The sequence below is a fragment of the Cololabis saira genome, chromosome 3 (assembly GCF_033807715.1).
Source record: "Cololabis saira isolate AMF1-May2022 chromosome 3, fColSai1.1, whole genome shotgun sequence".
Classification (NCBI taxonomy): Eukaryota; Metazoa; Chordata; class Actinopteri; order Beloniformes; family Belonidae; genus Cololabis; species Cololabis saira.
In genome coordinates, this window is record NC_084589.1 from 41,108,791 (window position 1) to 41,130,191 (window position 21,401).

At 41.9% G+C, this 21,401-nt stretch overlaps 1 protein-coding gene across 1 annotated transcript in view; it reads right to left on the bottom strand.

The window, feature by feature from the left end:
* The window catches only part of crppa (CDP-L-ribitol pyrophosphorylase A), a 106,550-nt gene that overhangs the window by 23,672 nt on the left and 61,477 nt on the right, over nucleotides 1-21,401 (bottom strand). The window contains 1 exon segment of the mRNA XM_061718562.1: nucleotides 9,181-9,312. Coding sequence (XP_061574546.1) covers nucleotides 9,181-9,312 — 132 coding nt within the window.

The window sequence follows — 21,401 nt, forward strand, 5'->3', positions numbered from 1 at the left end:
GCAAAATTATTAGGGCTGGGGATCGATTCAAATATCAAGAATCGATTCGATTCCGATTCTTAAGATTCAGAATCGATTATCACGACTCGATCCGATTCGATTTTGATTTGGGTTACTGTTAATAAAACTGTTTTTTCAGCTGTTGCATGAATTATATGACTGTCTAGTTATGCAACATATTAATACTAGTATTATATTGAGATTCAACAGCAACTATTGGCAGTTAATGATGCTGTAAGGACCAATCAGCTCCCAGAATGCTGATAGAACTGCTTTCAGAGATATCGTGTGGGTCAGAATTATCAAACAGATCCAGGGAGGAAACAGAGGACGAAAGAAATCACTTTTATTTTTTCCCCATTTATGAGAATTTTGTTTTTAACATTTATGCAAATGTAACCCCAAGACAGTATATAAAGCAAAGAAATATAGACAATATATGCAATTATAACGGAAAACTTTATTGTTTTCATACCTTTAAACATATTTAAAGGCAAAAACATGGCACCAGTTATTCTCGTGTCCAACAAAATATTCCTTTTTTGGGCATAAACAAAAAAGTACCAAAAGTTGTAATGTAATGATGAAAAAAAAAAAAAAAATGTTTTTTTAAATCGATCTTTAGACATATTAATCGATTTTTAGGAATTAATATGAGAATCAATTTAAAATCGGAGAATCGATTTTTTCAACACAGGCCTAAAAATTTATATTAATTTGTTGAACTAACATTTATTTTTTTTCAAATCTCTCCAAACATAAAGTGATCCGTATTTGTGAAAAACATTAAGGTGCATGATTTAAAAATCGGCCGAGTTTCATCTTGGGGATAAACCAGAAGAAAGAAAAGCTCTCCAAGAACATTAAGGACTCCAACACTCATTCATCACGACAAGTGTAAAACCAGTGAATTCTTCACCCGAGGACAAACCGCTGCATTCTGGGACATGAGCGAAGAGCGCGCCGAGACAGCAGCCAGCCCTAATCTGCCCCGACTCCACCAGGATGCAAATACATAAATGTCACAGCAGGAGCCTCGGCTGCCTGTGTTGGGTTTCACCTGTCTGCTTTGTTGGCCTTAAACAGGATTAGCCTGACAGATGCGGTGCGAGGGAAAAGTGCAGACAAGCTCCTCTGGAGAAACCACTTTCCCGTGGTTCCTCATTAAGAAAATACTCCAGAAGTGTGTAATTCCTCCTGAGGGCACTAACATGTGGATCAGACTCCACTCCTGGAATTTTGTGGTAAATCCTGACTCCTAATGACTCCTACGGTGTGGTGAAGCCATATTAAAATAGCATTTGGATGAAAATAAATTGAATGCATACATGTAAGATCCCAAGAGGGACGTCCGCAGACTTTCTTTTCCTTTAATATCAACAGCAACAATGTCACCATTAAAATATATCAAATGAAATGTATTCTTACTGACATTTACAGAAGTCATCTGATGAAACGTACTTCATCTTCACTATAAGGTCGACATGTAAAGATTTAAGTCAAATGTAGTATTAACTTTGGAACTAGAAAATGTTGAGTTGTAATAATTCTTCACCTCTGCTTGTTTTTAACCAGTTTAAGCTGAATAAAGACGGTGGAAACCGACATCGACACACCCGCTCGACCAGTTTACATGATCGGTTTTGATTAGTTTCCAACCTAAATCGCCTTTTTAGTCTAAAGTACAAAGTCTCAAACATGGCTTATTGATCTGTGGGTGGAAAATTATAGTTTGATTGGTGTACTTTAAAAAAAAAAAGTCTTTATTTGCACTGAGATCCAAATAGTAGGACTTGAACAAGAATAATTATAACCTGGGTGTCTACAGGTTTGGCCGAGGTAAATTTAAGACTTTTTAATACCATTTTCAAACCAAATTTAAGACAAGTCACTAAGAAATCCAGCGCTGAAGTCGATGTTGCCAGATCTGGCTGACAGGTTTCAGCCCAGACGCGATGTAAAACCCGCCGAAATAATGAAAAACCAGCCCAAATCAAAGTTTTTCTATGTTAAAACCGTCAATTATTAAATGCATAAAAGATTTCAAGCTTCACACCACCGCTAAATGGCCCCAAAAAAGTTCAGGCGCCAAATAAAGACTACAATTAAATTGATTAGATTAGAGCAAATAAAATATAAGTGAGTTTATTGAGTACATTTCTACTTTTCTCTGCCATAATGGCAACTTTTTTGTGAATAATTTCTCCTAAATATTTAGTAAAAACCAGGAAAAGCAGCCCAAATATATATTTTTCAGCTCAATTGGGCTAAAACTTGCCCAACCTGGCAACACAGATTTAGAAGCTCCGCAGGAGATTCTCCTCAAAACGATGAAATAACGTTTTTAATGATGACTGGATACATTCCCTCTAAAATTAAGACCTGTGGACTGAGATTTAAGACAAATTAAGACATTTAAAAGGCCTTATTTTAGCAAAAATGGAATTTAAGACTTTATAAGGACCCGCGATAACTTTGCTGACATGAGCACAATTTCCTTCAGATTTCTTTAGAGATGTGATGTTTAACTCATGAGATAAAGTCAATAAATACCTCTGATTTAGACATCAGCTGAAAATGGATTTTAACCTGAGAAAAGTGGGGAGTGTGCTGACACCACAGGGGCAACAGTCTTTCCCGATCTCCCTTGACCCCGATGAGGGAACAACTCGGCGGGTGTCATAGCAGCGTCTTCGCGGGGCCGTGTTTGGTTTCACCTGTCTGCCTTTCAGACCGGGATCTCAACAGGTACGAGGAGAATAGGCCTATACAGTCCTCTCCTTTTCCTCCGCCCTCCCTTCCTCTTCTCCTTTCTCTCTCTTCTCTTTTCTTCCCGGCCAGCTAATCTCTTCTCAGGTTTAGGGTTCCCGGTCACGGCTCTTTGAGGAGGAGGAAATATGGGGTTGGGTAAACATCAGGGCTCTCACTGCAGGGATTACAACACCCATACATCACCGTGACAACTCGCTTTTCACTGGATGACAAGTCACCGGGAACCCGCGCGAGAAGGGATCCTGTGACACTTCCTATCACAGCAGCGGACACTGATAGTCTGTATCATCGGCGTTTTCACAACATCTTGTCATTTTAGGAGGATCCGGTTTCCGAGTATTCTCAGCTCAACATCACAGATTTCCGCACATCGCCGCACCTGATGCTTGGCTTGTGGGCATCTTTGGAAAGGCAACAACATACGGAAAAATTACACTAGAGAAGTGCTTTGATGAGGTTTCATTTCAAAAGAGTTCACCGCCCATGCGTCCGTTTCACTTTCTCCTGTTGATGAAATTAAATGGTGCAGATCTCAACTCACTGCTGGATGCTGTGCACACAAGCGGCTACACGCACTCTCAGACCGAAGATCCCAACCAGGGCCGCCGCAAGTGTGCGAACCGTGCAACCGCACGGGGCCTCGCGCCCCAAGGAGCCTCGCGCTATTGGCCGTTTTTTTTTTTTCAAATTTTTTTTCAATTTTTTTTCGTTTTTTCCCTTATAAATATCAACAGTCACGTTCCATTACAGACCTAAATGTGTACTAGTCTGTGCATATCAATAAATATATGTGCAATGATGCGCGTTCCTGTTCAATACAACTGATCAGACCAAGCGCAGACACAAGCTGCTCTGATCCAGACAGGTGGAATTGGAACAAACTGTCACACAATGTCGAGAGAACGAGACAGATTCAGGAAATTTCCATCAGGGGATGAAAAAAGAAAAAAACTAAAGAAAATGGAAGAGTTTAATGCCTCTCTGAAAGGCTCGTTTGATAAATTTGTTACAAAAATCACCGATCCAACCGGGTCTCAAGCAGCCGTGGGGCCCCGCGTCGAGGCAAGAGATGATGATGAGGCAGGGGAAGGTATCCAGTATTTTGCTAATTGGAGAGTTAAAATTGCGCATAAACACCCGATCCGACCCGAAAAACCCCCAAACTTTTGCACGCGCTCGCTATTAATGACTAAAGATCGCCAACTGATGTTCTTGGGTGTCTACGCATTTTATTTTTCTTTCTAAGAAGTCTCCCAGGAAATGTGCTTTTGTTCGTGAGGGAAAGTCAGCCAATAATAGCCAAGTTGATACAGTTCTTTACCCCCCCTCCTCCAGTAACGGAGGACTGTTTTCTGAACGACGTCCAGTACACTGTTGAATTTGCAGAAAGACTTAAGAGGTTGAAAAATTGTGATATTTGCGATGTTAGAAGGTTCACTTCCATGCATCGGGACCTGCAATAATTCAGAAATCACACCCCGACATCTGTATCGAGTTCTGCACATTCATGCTGGATAAAAGAACCCTGAGTTTTAGTGTAATTTACAGACATTGATCCCTGACCTCACATTGAGGCCTTGATTTTTATTTAATATTAGATTTGAATGTTAGGGCAGCACGGTGGCTTGGTGGTTTGCACTGTTGCCTCACAGTAAGAAGGTTCCCGATTTGCATGTTCTCTCTGTGCTTGCGTGGGTTCCCTCCTGTTACTCCGGCTTCCTCCCACAGTCCAAAAACATTTAGAAGTGATTCTAAATTGCCCCGCAGGTGTGAGTGTGAATACGTCTGGTTGTTAGGGATGGGCGGTATGTACTAAAAGATTTATCACGATAATTTCTGGCATTTATCCCGATAACGATAAAAATGACGATAAAAAAATACCAATTCAACTCCATTTTTTTAACTATAAATCTATCACCACATTCAGTCTTTGGAGCCAAATCACTGCTCTAAAAGATACTAAATGCTACTAAACTACCCCGATTATTACACCACTCTGGTGGAGACCTCAGCAGCAGCTGTTATATATTATAATATGTTATATATAATGTAAAATATATAATAAATTACTTGTATTGCCACCCTTTGCACTCACTGTTTTTCTTTGCAGACTCTGCATATAATAGATGATGTTTTCTCCTCGTCACTCTTTTTAAATCCAAACCATTTCCAGATAATGGAGCTGGAACCTCGTTTAACAACGAGCTCCTCGCTCTCAGATCCGCCTTGTTTGTTACAGAAAAACGTCATCAACGGGAATTTATCGTTTTTACCGCGAGATGACAAATTCTTTTTTTTTGACGGTATACCGTGAACGGTTGCATTTTGACATGTGACAAAATTGGAAAATGGTGCATCTGCCTATGTTTTAGGTTGCCATGGCAACAGATAAACTTTCGTTGAAGCCCTGAAAGTTTTGCGCTATCAGAAAGGCTTTGAGCTTGATGAAAGATAAAAAGTTTCCTTGTGTGTGACGAAGCCTCACGCGTCGCCATCTCATTTTTGCTGATCTGGAATTTTAATCTGGAATTTTATTGTCGATTAATTTCTGTATGATTATCAGCTAAAAATATCAGATCCTTCCACAATATGGGTTGGATACAGGCCAAAGTTGTAATATAATATCACACTGTACCACAATTGCTGAAATCGTGTCGGGGAAGAGGCAGAAAAGGCGACAAGAGGAATTCTTTGAGAAGATTCCAGCCCGCACATCAATCACTGATATGACTACTGACATGTGCGTTTGGGCAAGATTAAAATCATCTCGTGACCTCTGTGTTTGCTGAAATAGAGGAGTCATTTCCTGTGGGATTAACTTTATCAATCACAGACATGGCGCATTCGGACAGGATTAAAATCACAGACATCCTCTGATTATTACAAATGACCGCAGGTCCTTGGATAATTTTAATCCCGTGCGAATGGGGGGCATATTGTTCCACTTTAAGACTACAGACGTTTTCTGACTCGGATTCTGATTAAAAGACAACATAAACCAAGTTAAACGATAGCAGGTACAAATTAGACAATTTACAAAACAAAGCTGAATCTGGTTCTGGTTCCAACATAATGTGAAAGGATTTCAGGTGTTATTTTGACCAAATGTTAAAAAGGGAGCATTGACAAAACGCTGCTGCTGATGTTAAAACTTCACCATGACCAGCGGTAGGAGATATGCATGTTCAGAAGCCATTAGCTCTACCCATGAGCAAGCCTCCAGGAATTCAACCAATCAAAAAACACTTGAGCCAAATATGCTCATTCTCCCAAATAACGTCCCCCATGTGATTCTTTGTCTTTGTTGTGGTGAAATAACTACAGCTTTTTACAGTTATGTTGGGTGCAAAGCTCATCTAGAGGTGTCGGTGCTTAAAATTAGAAGTCTGAAAACAAACAAAACACAGCCACTCAAAGCTTTGTGGCACCCACTTCACAGGAAGAGAGACTGCTGTTGGACGTGGAGCCAGATGGAGGAAAAGATGGCGAGGCAGGATAACTGGAGCTGAGTCTGTGATGCCATACGATCCTTCAAATCTGAGCGGCTGAACTAAATTACATTTTCAAACCCGGCTCATAAATAAAAATAGTTTTTATTATGTCTGTTTTTTATTTGGCGGTCACTTCAACAAAAGAAATATACCCTCTTAAGCACAGAAAAAGTCATTTTCATACTATGTCCACTTAAAGTAAGGCATGTGAGTATTTTCCTTGAACAAAGTTGTTAAACTGATTCACCTGAAAGTGTAAAAAAGAGTGAAGTTTTTTCATTTCATTCATTCTGCATGAGGATAATAGAAAGGAGACAGACTGTTATCATTTGTAAGCGTCGAGGGCAGTTAATTTCATGCAAAGTCAGGCTAATCAATTTCAGACTTTAACTTAATACAAAGCAAACAGACAACAGAGCCACATCAAAGATCTCAGCAAATCCTCAGCAAGCAAACAAATAAGCCAAAAGTCAAACTTTATTTAAAAATACTGCTGTCACATGCTAATTATGAGATCATTTTTTCAGTCTAAAAAAAAGCTACTAAAAAACAAAGTTTCTGCTCCAGATATTCACTTCATGTCAAGCTGCTCACAACGACTTCTGCCCGATCAACTGGTGGCTAGTTTCTACTTCAAAGACCAGTTTAATGTTCACAAACAGTCCTAAATACACTAAATGTAGTCTATTTCAAATACTGCCAAAGCTGCGCTGTATAAACTTCAATCTTAATCCAGTTTTAATTGGAGCAGTGCTAAAGATCTGACATCTGCATGAAACAGCAGAAGACTCTCTCAGATAAAGGTGTTGAGCTGCTTGGTGCAGAGAGGACTAGAGTATATGGAGAGATGCTGAAACGGGTAAGTACACACAAACACACAAATCTAAGCAATATGTTCAATCTGGGAAACCAGAATCAGCTTTACTGGCCGGGTTTGCAAACACAAACAGGGACTTTGGAGCGCAGAGGACAAACTTCGGAATTTAGATCAAAATAATGTGTGCATTTCATGATTTAACAAAACTATAAACTAGAATATACAAGTACAGTTTCAAATAACAGTGCAAAAAAAACAAACAAACGAACCAATAACTGAAAACTAAAATGTTTCCCCAAGTTTTACTAGTTTCAACAGCAAAAACTTTATTTATTCTTCTTCTTTGTCCATGATGAAAACAGAAAATGTTGTCATGGAGGGAAGAAAAAAAAATACTTGTCCTAGTGAGACCAAAATGATCATAATTATCATAATTTTCTCTTTGTTGACAAAGACCGACTCCGTCTGCCTGACGGCAAAAACACAGAAAACTCATTCATTTTCTAATATGATTGTACACATATTTGGGCAGGAAGGGGTTAATATAGTCTCCGTGGATAGAAAGTCAAGCTGCGACTGGTACTCAGACACACCGCGACTGTAAACAAAAGCACAGTCGCAGACTGTGGTGGTTTTCATGAATCAGCTTACCGTGCTTAAATTATGTGAGCAAATAAACCACAATAGTCATCAAAAGATAATATGTCTTTCACCACTCGTATAAGAAAAATAGTAAATATGTTTGCATCAGTAAGTGCTGTTGGATACTTCTTTCTTTTTTAAATATAGGAAATGAAACAAGCATTGTGGCAGTACTAATATACTGTATGCTGAACACATTTTATCAGCAACAAAGATGCATCAGGCCATCTGGGAAGAATTATCCTCATCATAACACAAAGCCAGCAGTGATTTATATTAGGCTGTTGTCTGTTGTTCCACTATCTCACTAGGCTAAGTATTTTATCATGGTGAAACATGCATTATCTCCATCCACTCCCTTCCTCTTCTCTCTGTTCTCTGTTCTCTCTGAGGAGTGGATGACAAATTAATAGCATTAGTCTCCAGTAAATAAAAAGAAAACGCTCCCTGTCCAACATCTGATCAGAAGCAGAATCAAACAAATGTCCTGGACGGAGAGACCGACGCATAATTCACAGCCCAGAAAAACATCTCCTTTCAGTTAGACGACACTGCGATGTCAAGTCACCTCACACTCAATGACCAGAGGCTAAACCTGGCCTCCCAGAGCTCATCATTTACTTGTGTTACGTGTGTGTGTGTGTGTGTGTGTGTGTGTGTGTGTAGGAGTGAATTAACCTAATCTGCTCAAACATCCCCTCGCCTGAGGCGCGGAGGCTTTTACCACCGATTTGTGAAGTGGTGACGCTGCCAAGAAACCTCATTTGTTAGAGTGCTGCAGTCAGCCGTGAGCGTAAATCATGATGGATGTCATGTCTAAGGCCAACATCGCCATGAATATTCAACATTTGTCTCGGGTTTGCTGCACACATCTGTCCAAGAAAACCAGGAATTGATTTGATAGCTTCGGTAACATGGATTCTGACATTTCTCGCTGCGCAAAGACGAATTACTCACTCTTACGTAATCCAGTAATTACCGAGCGGCAAGTTATGGATTTCATTTCAACCACATCCACCCTAATGACTCCAGTGCACACTTTGGCCGGCCTAGCGGGAGATCCCCCTACGACACGCGGCGCGACTGCAGCGGCGCAGGCTGCACATGCGGCTCCTCCAGCTCCCCTCAGCGCTACACCTGAAATACGTCCACGCCCCGTTCATCCCTCTCCTTTCAAACAATACTTCTCAACACGTGTGTCCTTGGAAGCAAGTCAGCATCCTGTTTTTTTAAAAATCGCACTTGCAGGCATACATCTTTTCTCACCTGCACACAAGTCCGTGCGGAACCCCGGAGCGTAAAAATGGGTGATAAAAGACAGAAACCTCGCCCTGAGCAAAAAGGCTCCGCGGCGCGGTGGAACAGGTGGCTTTGAAGTCACCCCCCCCCCCCCCTTTTTAAACTCTCTTTAAGGTACATTCCTCAGAAACAGGGAAAAGAAAAAGACAAAACTGTTACCTCGGTCTGATGAAGCTGGATGCCATAGAGGAGAATGTTTTGGAGTTTTGCCGTCGAGGCCAGCGCCATAATCGCAGAAGGTCCTTCCACTTCTCCGCTGACAGACGGCTCATCTGCACTGCTCAAACATACCTATGAAAATAAAGGCCACAACGTGCAATTAGAATACACTTTTAAACCCAAGCATCTTTTATCAAACCTAAAATAATGCTCCATTTTGGAACAGTTCAAGCACTTTTATTAATCAGATTTTGAGACACGTGATGTACAGTAAGGTTGTTTTTAGGGAGGTTGAGGGAAATGTCAAGGCACGGCCTGAGGATATAATAATGCTCTTTGGGGCGCTTGGGAGTTTGTTTCCTTCAATTAGGGAAGCATTTGTGCCATTTTATCCAAAAGCTTCACTTTCTCCAAACCAAACAACTGACAGGCTCTTAAAAGGAGATTTATTCATAGCAATTATTCTGTCACATCTTAAAAAGTGTGCAACTGAGATGCTATTATCCGGAGAATCAGCTCATGAGTGTCAAGAAATCTTCTCTGAACGTACAATTATTGCACTTTAGTTGAGTATCAATCAAGTGTTTGTCAGCGGTGGAATTTCGACATGAGGGCTGATTATTCAGCAGATTAGCAGGCGTTTAGCCTCCTGCAGTATTCAAATGCAGCCGACTGGCTTGTGAAGGCCAAAAGGGGGTGCTGCAAAGGAGATAATTGTACTAAGTTTAAAAGAGTGGACTTTTATTTAAAATGTCATGAGGAACAAAAAGAGAACGACAAAAAAGAAAGTTGTTGTAAATGTGCGTCAGTGTGAATGTTACCTGTTCAAATGTCATCACAATGGTCTGGGAAATTCATAAAGTCACAGATTTTTTTTATCAAATTTGTGAAGGCAGAAGGAAGGCAGTTATTCTTCAGCTTCTTCTTCAATAAGTTTAGTTTTCAGAGCTGAGAAAACCCTGAAGAGCTTCATCTCATTCATACCTTAAAGGTATTGTGACATCATTTTTAACATGCTTTTAACACTATTAAAAGTCTTGGCCAACATCCCTCAAATGTGTCTAAAAGAGTGTAACAAGAAAAACTTCAATCTAGTACTCTTTTCCTGGCTTTTTATTACAGTGTTTTTTTGCGCCGTGAAAAATGCTTCCTTTCCCCCCTTTCCTGTCAATCATTGCTCCGCTCCTCCTCCAAACCTCCTCCTCCTCCAGCCATACGCTCACAGCGGCGTCGGAGCGACAGGCGAAGCATGCACGGAAAAGCAGGAGGGCGAACCACAGCAAACAATCATAAAAATAAAGGCATGCAAGCAGCACTGTCCCCTTATCTTAAGTCCAGTCAGTGGCCGCGGGTCTTCTTAGCAGTTTTCCTCCGGTGATTAGAACAAAAGAGGCTCTAAACTGCTCCGTGTTAAGCCTCATTTATGGTTCCGCGTTAAATCGACGCAGAGCCTACGCCGTAGGGTTCAGCGTACGGTGCGCGTCGCCGCGTAACCCTACGCCGTAGGCTCTGCGTCGGTGTAACGCGGAACCATAAATCAGCCTTTATGGTGCGCTGGAGAGGAGAGGAGACAGGGAGCTGGGTGGAGGGGGCGGTGATTTAGCGGATCGTTACGTAACGATCCGCCACCAAACCACATGCGCCGTTTTTGCATAGTTATGCGGAAAATCCCAGAAAGCACACAATACACTGAATGTTAAAAGTTCGTTGTTTTTTGGGTGTAATTGATGTCAAGACACCCAACAAAACACAAAAAATCAAGAAAAATGTGTTTTTCATGTCACAATCCCTTTAATACATGAAAAGGCTCAGCTGTTTATGTACTTTTTTGAATCTAATACGCCATTAGTGTTGCCCATAGTTATGTAATATAAACATCTACACTTAGACAGGCCAGCTGACAGTCTTGCCGGGGCCCCGGACAAAATAATCTAAGATGGGCCCCCCTGCGCCCGGATCTCTCCTTCTCCCTCTCCCTCTCCTCTCCCTCTGCTCTTCAGGTTTTTATACAAGCTAATGGACGTTAACATTAGAGCTAGCTAGTTAGGTTAAGTTACAAGGTTGGTAAACGTTGGCTGCGCTGTTTCTTACCTTGCTCTACGCTGACTTTATTAATTCCAGCTTCACCGTCACCACCTTTTTAAAATATTTGTGTAGAGAATCTCTGAGGCCTCTTTTTTCTTCTTCTCTTCTTCTCTTTTCTCTTCTTTTCTGAGCACCGGACTTGTGCTGACCGGACATTTTGACCATTCTAATGGTTGAATTAAATGATAACATCAAATTTTGATCAGCGGCCAAACCATTTTTGTGTTGGGGGTTCTTGACCACAAGGACAATTAGGAAGAAAACAAATAACAAGCTTTTATGTAACTCAAATACTACATATCTTTTCCACAAATAGGCATATTTTGAAACATTTTGAAAAATGATTCCATAATTTCATGAGAATTACATTTTTTTTTTTTCAGTTCCGGGCCCCCCCTTACCCTGGGCCCCGTACAACAGACCCGTTTGTCCCCCCCATATCGGCGGGCGTGCACTTAGATATCACCTTTTAACATGGTAGATTGCTACAAAGAGCTCAACTGTGTTTCACATTCACCCGTTCATACACAGACTTGAAAGCCAAACGTGGCAGAGAAGCTTCACAAAGTGCTCGCTCAAACCGGTGACGTCTCAGACTGAAAAAGGTGACTTTCATGATCCGTGCAGCTCCTCTCTACTCAACTGCACCACAGCCGTGCCAACCACACATAAAACGCTCCGATAACATTATTGAGATGCGTTAATGGGCTAAATGACGGGGGGTGGATCCGCAATTTCCTATAATGGGAGACTTGCGTGTTGAAGTAACCCCGAGGGCTGTTTCTCATTTTTCACAACTTCCCAGACTGAGTTGATACACATTTAATTGTGACCATAAAGTCAGGTTAGGCAGAAAGAACGTAAACTTTGTGTGACCTGTTGATGGGACTTAGTTAACCATTTTAAAACGCACTTTGCATAATGCGCGTTTTATTCAAGACTTTATTCCTATCGTGTAAAAACACTATTATAGTTTCATTTTATTTACTTGATTTTGAAATTGCATGCAACTAAGCTATTGTTTCCATAAAATTCTGGTCCACAGAGGAATCAAATCCTAAAACCATGAGAGAAAGTTTATCTTAAAATGTTCTTAGTGCAACTCCAAAAACACAAATAGCTGCTTGACTGGGAAGAAATTCAGCAACTGTCAGAGATGATGCAAAATGATGACAGTAAGTTATTTACTAGTCACTGTTGAAACATTCACTGGCTGCCAAATAAACAATGATTAATGAGTGAAACATTAAGGGAGGGATTTTTGGATGCTTCCATTTTTGATTTTCTGTTTGTTTTGTAATAGAAATTGGCTCCTGCAGTTTCTTTTTCAATTACTTGGCGAGAATCAGAGCTATTTTTGCATGTTAAATAAGATTTAATTTCTTCCAAATTAAAAAAAGCAAGGGGTGAATCATCGTTTCACAAACAATGACATGTTTCTTGGTGCAGGTTTGTTCAGTTTGATTTGGTTTTCCTCTGTAAAAACTGAGGTCAGCGTTGCTGTAGGTGAACAGTGATGTAGGCTCAGTTGCAGCTACAGTATGTTCAGAGGTGTGTAAGGTAATAGTTCCTTCATAGATCTGAGATTGGCTGTTACAAATAACCATGAAAACAACATACAATGTTTTTCAGTATAACATTATTCCTTTACCAGAAATAAAACCAAGAAGAATGAAATCTTATGGAAAAGAGGAAGTACATCCTTCCTGCTTCCATATGATTAAAGAGGTTACAAAACAGTCAGATACTAATAATCATCAGCCCACCATGAATTGATCATTAGAATCAGCGAAGACTGGAAATGTCTTATCAATATGGCAGGAGGGAAAGACATAAACAATGTTCTAAGAGAAGCAACTGCTGCTGCAGATCAGTCTGGAAAAAAGTGAGAAGCCATTTTGAGGTTTTTCCAGTGAGAAAGATTATTCACAAACAAAAACCATTCAAGACCTTTGCCTATCTTCACAAGAGTAGACATCCCATCACATTTACCCAAAGGACTAACTGAGCAATGCTCAAAGAAATACAGACACCCAAAGCTACATCTGAGACCGTACATGCTGCTACTGAACATGTCACAGCACCATGAGAGGGATGGAAAAAGTGTGGATTGTTTCGGGTGGTTCCCAAGAGAAAGCCTCCTTTATGTACAAAGATTGTAAATGCGTGACAGAGGTTTGTAATCCTGCATTTGAACAAACTACGGGACTTCTGGAACTATGTCCTTTGGATAAATTATCAAAGTGGAGTTGTTTGGCCATGATGTCCCCAGTATGTTTGGCAGAACCCCAAACGCAGCCAAAGTACCTCATATCAACTGTAGGAATGGGTGATATTTTACCGTTCATGATATAACGTCAAAAAAATTCCCCACGGTAAGAATTTGTCATCTCGCGGTAAAAACGATAAATTCCCCTCAATTACGTTTTTGTGTAACAAATATGGCGGAAGGCGGATCTGAGAGCGAGGAGCTCGTTGTTAAACGAGGCTCCAGCTCCGTTATCTGGTTTGGATTTAAAAAGAGAGACGAGGAGCAAACATCATCTATTATTATATGCAGTCTGCAAAAACAGTATAACGTATAATATACGTACAATATAACGTTTGACTATTACGAAAAAAAATTGCAATAGTATCTAATTTGTGGCATGTTCCAACCACAGGTTAATTTGCACTTTTTATTCATATTAGAAGAGGTCATCACTGATTGGATTTTATTTTCAGTTAACTTTTATTTATTTGTCCTGTTTCTTTATTTATCAGGTTGTATTTTTTTCTACTTTGTGATTTTATAAGCTAAGAAAACTTGAAGGACAATGGTACTTTTGCTGTTTCACTGTTATCCCACTGTTTAAGCCATGCAGTTTGAATAAATGTTGAATCTGTTCTTACATTTCAAACTTGTTTCATTTGAGTCATTACAGTTTTGCAGTACAGGACCAGGTGTACTAATGTAATAGTTTTTTTTTAATGCAATTTAATTGGTGTAGTTTAGTAACATTTAGTATTCTTTTAGAGCAGTGTTTTGGGGGCTCCAAAGACTGAATGTGGTGATATATTTATAGTAAAAAAGATGGAGTTGAATTGGTATTTTTTTTATCATCATTTTTATTGTTATCGGGATAAATGCCAGAAATTATCATGATACATTTTTTAGTCCATACCGCCCATCCCTAATCAACTGTAGGACATAAGTGTTCAGCGCAACCCTTCTCCTTCTCAGCAAGTATAGGCATTGATGGCCGTCTTAATAACCGCTGTGGTGTTGGTGCACCAGGTGAGGGTGTCAGAGAGGAGGACACCGAGGTTTGTGATGGATGGGACATTCTCCACAGCTTCTCCGTTGATGTAGAAGGGGGATGGGTTGGTGGGGGCAGACCTGCAGATATCCACAACCATCTCCTTGGGGGCGTTGAGTAGGAGGTTATTATCTCAACGCCACCGTGTCAGAGCTTCCACTTCCTGCATATTTTCCGACTCGTCTCCATGGGTGACGAGTCCGAACACCGCTGTTCGTATAGGAGTCTCTGGTCTCTGTGTGTGAGAGGGCCTGAGGATCCCCGTGGAGATGGACCGGTTCTGCCTGTATGCCAGGGCTCCAGACTGCGACCAAATGCTCGCATTTTGCGACCAAAATTTGAGTATGTGCGACTGAATTTCATGTCCACTCGCACACGTGCGACCAGTAAATTTGCCAGTTTTTTTTTTTTTTTTTTTTTTTTACACGTTAAACGTGGAGGGAGTGCGTCAATGAACCTGCATATTGCAGGCCAATGAGTGTGAAAGGGAATGAGTTGGGGGATCTATTTATTTATTTTTTTTCGTTTAATTTCACCAGCTCAAAGCAGGTATTACGCCCGGACCACATTTAATGCGACACAACACGCTGCCGCCGCGGCGCGCACATAAGAAAGAGACGGCGGGTATGTTTGGTTTTAGTAACATCTTGCTCAGGCAATGAGTCTGCAATGGCCCAGACGGGAGACACATGTAGCTCAGTGCTTAACTTTTATTTTTAATCCACTCTATATTCTTCTGGTTGTTCTCCGATATGTCCCCCGCCTGAATTATGGTTCCGCCTTAAAACGACGCAGAGCCACGCCGTAGTCTACGGCGTTGGTGTAACGCGGAACCATAAATCAGCCTTCACCCGGTAAAGAAAAAAAAAGAAAAGAAAATGTTCTCCAATACAGCAGGTCTCATAATTTTATTTTGAACACTGCCAAAACTCTAACTTAAAACGTAACTAGAACTTAAAATTTGCTTGACACAAATGAAAGTTAAATTTTAACACGTGGGAAAAACACCTTTTTTTTAGGTTAGAAATAAGAATATTTCTTGGTAAGATCCTTAGTTATTTGAGTGAAGGCAGTGAATTTGGTCGACTGGTGTAAATTCAGGGTTTTAGTAAAGACACAAGTAGGGAAATGTTATTGGCCAGTACCCCCAATATTTGTACATTTGTTAAGTACTGTGTTTAACAGTTAAATTCATGGCTGAAAGGTTACTAAGCACTTTGTTACCAAGCACTTTTTTATCATGTGAATGTATGTTTTTTTAATATATAATGACAGCAATGGTGCTGTCAGTTTACTTTATGTTGCAGCATCTTTAAAAGTGCACAATAAAATGTAACACTGCATTTGAAACAGCACATTGTGGTAATTCATTAATCTATTATGAAATACGTATTACTAATACACTGAAATGTAGTGGAAATGTAAAAATTTGGTTAGCGTGTCGATAAACGATGTGCGCTCCTAAAATTTCTGATTGTGCCCCTAAAAATTTTCAGTTAGGGGCTACTGTGCTCCTAGTGAAAAAAGTTAGTCTGGAGCCCTGATGCGTAATGATGGGAGTCCTCAGCCACGTTGATGGTCTGTTTCAGAAGCCTCATCACCTGCCTTTCAAAGCACGTCATGGTTCGTTGAGACACGATGCTACACAGGGATGATTGTGGACGTCTTAAGGCATGTCAGGACTTTGGCCTGGGACAGCGAGATGTTGAATATGTCTGCCAACGGCTTGTGAGCACAGTCCTTCAGAAATCTTCCTGGTACTCCATCAGGGACTGGGGCTCTCCAAGAGTTAACATCCCCTGTAGCATTAACCTCACCTCCACTGTTGATACGCTGGTGACTGGGGGTGAGTCCGGAGGGGGTGGTGATGTTAGAGGCCTCGAAACAGGTATAAAAGGGGTTCAAGGTTTCTGGAAGTGCTGGGTCCTCAGGGCTCTGTGCATCTCTCTTCTTGTAGTCAGTGATGCACCTGATGACCCTCCACATGCTTTGTGGGTCATTAAATGTAAAATGGCCCCGAATCTTGAGAGCATATGCGGATTTTGCCCACTTTATTTCCACAGACAAGTTCTTTCTGGCTGCTTTGAGTGCTAGAGCATTCCCGTCCTTGAATGCAGCATCGCACTGCTCTATACCAAAGATACTCTATACAGAAGATCACGCATTACCGTTTCTGCCAATGGTATGAAATGGTATACACTTCCTGTCTCCTAAGTGGGCGTGGCCGCCCCTCTCCCCACATCCTTTGGAAGTGTTGTGAACGAGATACAGTACAACTTTAATATTTGCGCCTTATTTTGCCGCTCGTTTTAGAGGCTACTTTAATGTCTGATATCAACCTGATATCAATCATCGGATCAGTCTAATATTCTTTTTTTCCCTTCCAAAAAGATAATAACAATAATAATTAAAGCTGCAAGCAGCGATGAACGGGCCCTCGCACTCACGTCCACCGACCCCATAAGCATATCAGAAATGACACCACCCACGACTCTCTATGTCAAACCATTCAAAAGTTATAGCAGAAAAAAGGAACAACCAATCAGAAGAAGGGGCGGGGCTAATTCAGGCCAATGAAGGTCAAGGACTCCATACAGAGTCTGATGACACCACCCACGACTCTCTATGTCAAACCATTCAAAAGTTATGGCAGAAAATCGGGACAACCAATCAGAAGAAGGGGCGGGGCTAATTCAGGCCAATTATGGTCAAGGACTCAATACCGAGTCCCATGACACCACCCACGACTCTTTATGTCAAACCATTCAAAAGTTATGGCAGAGAAAAGTATTCTAGGGGGCGCTGTTGAGCCGTTAGGCCACGCCCATTAATGCAAACCATGAAATATCAAATTTATCACCAGGCCTGGCTTGCATGCAAAATTTGGTGACTTTTGGAGAACTATCAAATATGTACCAATCAGATGAAGGGGACGCGCGCTTTTTCGCGTCTAGCGTCGCCACGGTAACACTTTTGAAAGAGAAAAGTAATGTGCGTCGTCGCAGGACAGAGACGCACATTTTGATGTAAAAAAAAACACAAAAATTGCTGACAAAAAATTTCATCATAGGTAAAGCCAGGCTCGAACTCTCAACTTCTGGCACCAAAGACCACAATGCTGTGGCTGAGCTATGTCTCAGCTATCCCTTTTACTTCGACTTACTGTGTTAAGAGAGACCAACATAGCGATAAAATGTCTGGAAATTTTTTTTCCTAATTTTTTTAATATTTGTAAGGTATAAATATTAGTAAAACACTACTATTTTTATTACTTTTTCTATAACCATTCTACCGAGGTTCTAACCGGGCTGAGCACGGGTCTATTTCTGATGTCACCATATTACAGGGAGCTGATTGGTCGGGGAGCGGGTCGTCATCACCCTACTCGCCACTGATTGGTCGGGGAGCGGGGCCGTCATCACCCTACTCGCCACTGATTGGTTGGGGGGCGGGGCCGTCATCACCCTACTCGCCACTGATTGGTCGGGGGCGGGGCCGTCATCACCCTACTCGCCACTGATTGGTCGGGGGCGGGGCCGTCATCACCCTACTCGCCACTGATTGGTCGGGGGGCGGGGCCAGCAGACGTTTGAATCAGGAAGAGGGACTCTCTATGTCAAACCATTCCAAAGTTATAGCAGAAAATCGGGACAACCAATCAGAAGAAGGGGCGGGGCTAATTAAGGCCAACGAAGCTTAAGGACTCATTACAGAGTCCCATGACACCACCCGCGACTTCCTATGTCAAACCATTAAAAAGTTATAACAGAATAAAGGGACAACCAATCAGAAGAAGGGGCGGGGCTAATTCAGGCCAATGAAGGTCAAGGAGTCCATAAATAATCTGATGACACCACCCACGACTCTCTATGTCAAACCATTCCAAAGTTATAGCAGAAAATCGGGACAACCAATCAGAAGAAGGGGCGGGGCTAATTAAGGCCAACGAAGCTTAAGGACTCATTACAGAGTCCCATGACACCACCCACGACTTCCTATGTCAAACCATTCAAAAGTTATGGCAGAGAAAAGTATTCTAGGGGGCGCTGTTGAGCCGTTAGGCCACGCCCATTAATGCAAACCATGAAATATCAAATTTATCGCCAAGTCTGTGTTGCATGCAAAATTTGGTGACTTTTGGGGAACTATCAAATATGGACCAATCAGATGAAGGGGGGTGCGCTTGTTGGCGTCTAGCGTCGCCACGGTAATACTTTCGAAAGAGAAAAGTAATGCGTGTAGTCGCAGGATGGAGACACATATTTTGATGTATAACACATCTGTGTTCACGTTACGGTTCGGGCTGAATTAATTCTCGAAGGAATGGCATAAATTTCGCCAAAATGACACAATTTATTCAAAATAGCCGACATCCTGTTCGGTTTCGGCCATGGCTCCAAGAGACTTTTCTTTAAGTTGTGCCATGATACAGGTGTGTACCGATTTTCGTGCATGTACGTCAAACCGTATTGTGGGGCTTGAGGCACAAAATTTTCCGGGGGGCGCTGTTGAGCCATTTTGCCACGCCCATTAATGCAAACCATGAAATATCAAATTTATCGCCAGGCATGGCTTGCATGCCAAATTTGGTGCCTTTTGGGGAACTATCAAATATGGACCAATCAGATGAAGGGGGGGTGCGCTTGTTGGCGTCTAGCGTCGCCACGGTAACACTTTCGAAAGAGAAAAGTAATGCGTGTAGTCGCAGGATGGAGACGCACATTTTGATGTATAACACATCTGGGTTCACGATACGGTTCGGGCTGAATTAACTCTCGAAGGAATGGCTCATATTAATCCAAAATTATGCGATTAATTCAGAATGTTCAAAATGGCCGACTTCCTGTTCGGTTTCGGCCATGGCGCCAAGAGACTTTTCTTTTAGTTGCGACATGATACAGGTGTGTACCGATTTTCGTTCATGTACGTCAAACCGTATTATGGGGCTTGAGGCACAAAGTTTTTTCTGTCGAACCAATCAGATGAAGGGTGGGCGCGCTTTTTGGCGTCTAGCGCCGCCACGGTAACGCTTTCGAAAGAGAAAAGTAATGCGTGTTGTCGCAGGATGGAGACGCACATTTTGATGTATAACACACTTGGGGGCACGTTACGGTTCGGGCTGAATTAACTTTCGAAGGAATGGCATAAATTTCGCCAAAATGACACGACTAATTCAAAATGGCCGACATCCTGTTCGGTTTCGGGCATGACCCCAAGAGACTTTTGTTTAAGTTGTCCCATGATACAGGTGTGTAGCGATTTTCGTGCATGTACGTCAAACCGTATCGTGGGGCTTGAGGCACAAAGTTTTCAAGGGGGTGCTGTTGAGCCATTTTGCCACGCCCATTAATGCAAACCTTTAAATATCAAATTTTTCGCCAGGCCTGACTAGGGTGCAAAATTTGGTGACTTTTTGGGCATGTTAAGGGGGGCAAAAAGGCCTTCACTTTGTCAGGAAAATAATAATAATTAAAGCTGCAAGCAGCGATGAACGGGCCCTCGCACTCACGTTCACCGCCCCCCATAAGCATTTCAGAAATGACACCACCCACGACTCTCTATGTCAAACCATTCAAAAGTTATGGCAGAAAAAAGGAACAACCAATCAGACGAAGGGGCGGGGCTAATTCAGGCCAATGAAGGTCAAGGACTCCATACAGAGTCTGATGACACCACCCACGACTCTCTATGTCAAACCATTCAAAAGTTATGGCAGAAAATCGGGACAACCAATCAGAAGAAGGGGCGGGGCTAATTCAGGCCAATTATGGTCAAGGACTCAATACCGAGTCCCATGACACCACCCACGACTCTTTAAGTCAAACCATTCAAAAGTTATGGCAGATAAAAGTTTTCTAGGGGGCGCTGTTGAGCCGTTAGGCCACGCCCATTAATGCAAACCATGAAATATCACATTTATCACCAGGCCTGGCTTGCATGCAAAATTTGGTGACTTTTGGAGAACTATCAAATATGGACCAATCAGATGAAGGGGACACGCGCTTTTTCGCATCTAGCGTCGCCACGGTAACACTTTTGAAAGAGAAAAGTAATGTGCGTCATCGCAGGACAGAGGACATTTTGATGTAAAAAAAAACACAAAAATTGCTGACAAAAAATTTCGTCATGCAGCCTGCAGGCTCGAACTCTCGAACTCTGGCACCAAAGACCGCAATAATGAGGCTGAGCTATGTCTCAGCTATACCTTTAGCTTTGACTTACTGGCTTAGGAGAGACCAACATGGCGATAAAATGTCTGGAACTTTTTTTTCCTAATTTTTTAAATATTTGTAAGGTATAAATATTAGTAAAACACTACTATTTTTATAACTTTTTCTGTAACCATTCCACCAAGGTTCTAACCGGGCTGAGCACGGGTCTATTTCTGACGTCACCATATTACAGGCAGCTGATCGGTCGGGGAGAGGGACCGTCATCACCCTACTCGCCACTGATTGGTCGGGGGGGCGGGGCCGTCATCACCCTACTCGCCACTGATTGGTCGGGGGGCAGGGCCGTCATCACCCTACTCGCCACTGATTGGTCGGGGGGCGGGACCGTCATCACCCTACTCGCCACTGATTGGTCGGGGGGCGGGGCCGTCATCACCCTACTCGCCACTGATTGGTCGGGGGGCAGGGCCAGCAGACGTTTGAATCAGGAAGCGGGACTCTCTATGTCAAACCATTCCAAAGTTATAGCAGAAAATCGGGACAACCAATCAGAAGAAGGGGCGGGGCTAATTCAGGCCAATGAAGGCCAAGGACTCCATAAAGAATCTGATGACACCACCCACGACTCCCTATGTCAAACCATTCCAAAGTTATAGCAGAAAAT